At 37.0% G+C, this 2,061-nt stretch overlaps 1 protein-coding gene across 1 annotated transcript; it reads right to left on the reverse strand.

Moving 5' to 3' along the window:
- Positions 1 to 479: 479 nt before the first annotated feature.
- LOC119543308 (olfactory receptor 9K2-like) lies at positions 480 to 1,478 on the reverse strand. Its single transcript, XM_037848086.1, has one exon. It carries the CDS (start codon positions 1,419 to 1,421, stop codon positions 480 to 482), a length of 942 nt encoding a protein of 313 aa, XP_037704014.1. The 5' UTR covers positions 1,422 to 1,478.
- Positions 1,479 to 2,061: the final 583 nt, after the last annotated feature.

A 2,061-nucleotide genomic window follows, 5' to 3' on the forward strand; every position in this document is an offset into this window, starting at 1 on the left:
CCAGTGATTATATACTTCAGATGGCTTTATGGTACATGAATATATCCCAATAAAATTGCATTAAAAATAAAAATAAAAAATAAATTGGGCATTACTGCCAATTATTCATGATTAAGTAGAGGAGGGAGGGCCATTTCCAAATACAAATGCCAGACAACATATAAGTTACAGGGAATATTCAGCGCAATTTTGTGGGAACCAATAGATAGGAAAACTATGAAATAAAATGATACATGAGACTAGTGGAGAATTCCCCACTACAAATTCCTCTCCAGTGGCCAAGGCTTCACCACACTCCAGGACTTCAATATTAACAATAGGTCAAAAGAATTTTAGAAAGTAATGAATAGAATATTTATATCATATATCAAAAAGCTGCCAATGATACTTTAATAATATCCAGGAGAATAGCTTTTTATTAAAGGCCACAAGTCTACTAAATAAAAAGTCACAATACAATTGGTAGGAGATAAATTATATCAAAGAGTAGTATTTTTCTTCTCTAGAAGTTTCTTTAGAACCTCTTTAACATCTTTGTTTCTCAGAGAGTAAATCAAAGGATTCAACATGGGAGTGACTAGAGTGTAACATAAGGAGGCTACTTTACTTAGCTCAGGAAATCTGTCAGGAGTGAGATACATAAAAAAGACAGCCCCATACAGCACACTCACAACCCCCAGGTGAGAGCTGCAAGTAGAGAAGGCTTTCTTACGTCCCTCAGTGGAGTGTATCTTTAGAACTGTGGACAAAATATACATGTAAGAAACAATAATGACTATGATGGTAGGCAAGATAATGATGCCGGATAAGGAAAAAGACACCACATTATAGACAAAGAGATCTGAACAAGATAGCCTCTGAAGTGAGCGAACATCACAATAAAAGTGATCAATGGCCCGAGAAGCACAAAAGGATAAAGTGAAGGTCATGCTGGTCAGAAGAACTGAGCTGATGCAGCCACAGAAATAGGATCCAGCCACCAACTGAGAGCAGAGATGTGCTGACATCTGAACAGAGTAGAGAAGAGGATTGCAGATGGCAATGAAGCGGTCATAAGCCATGGCTGCCAGGACAAATCCCTCAGCCACAATGAAAAGGGCAAAGAGAAAGACCTGGGTCACACAGCCTGCAAAGGAGATGGACTTGCTCTCAGACCAGAAGTTGATCATAGCCTTGGGTGCAATAACAGATGAATAAAAGAGATCAATGAAGGACAGGTTTCCTAAGAAGAAATACATTGGTGTGTTCAGCCGGGGGTCAGTCATAATAATGGCCATCATACCAATGTTTCCTAGAAGGATCATGGCATATACAAGCAGAAATAGCAGGAAGAGGAAGATGTGCATCTCTGGACAAACTCTGAAGCCTACAAGAATGAAGTCAGTTCCTTCTGAGTGGTTGTTTCTTCCCCTGTCACTCATGGCAGAGACCTGCTGAGAGGCACATGGGAAAATAAACAAATGAGTTCTTGGCTTTGATCCTAATGTTACAAATAATCTCTTACACTGCTTAGATTTACAAAGTTATTTTGTAATGATAATTCATTTTAGCCTCTTATAAATTCTGTGAATTAAATTGAAGCCAATTTGAAATGACTATTAATTATCAGTTAGTTTTATTGCTTAATTTAACACATGGTTGAACTAGGTCTTTGTCTTTGAGTCTAGTACAATGCCTTTCAAATTCACAACTGTAATCTCTATAAATTTTCCACTCATGATTTGTACTTCAATAAGCTGAGATAGTTTTTGGTAGAGATCAAACTGATTTCATGATGATATTTGGGAAACAATTCAGGATATCTGAGATTAGAGACAATGGAGTTTCAGTAGTCTAGGTTAGGAAAAATTGGGACCTCAATTTAAAGAATACCAGCAAATAATAAAGAAAACAACTGAATTTTAAAATTAAGGTGGTACATTTTATGGGTCATGGTTACTTTGGTTTCTGATAGAAGCTACGTACCTTCTAAGAGAAAACTTGTGCATGACCAAAAGCAGCAATTTGTACACATGTTCTATGATTTTTCTTCTACATGGGAACCCAAAGTGATCTCACAGA

Source organism: Choloepus didactylus, chromosome 8 (genome assembly GCF_015220235.1).
Source record: "Choloepus didactylus isolate mChoDid1 chromosome 8, mChoDid1.pri, whole genome shotgun sequence".
Lineage (NCBI taxonomy): Eukaryota > Metazoa > Chordata > Mammalia > Pilosa > Megalonychidae > Choloepus > Choloepus didactylus.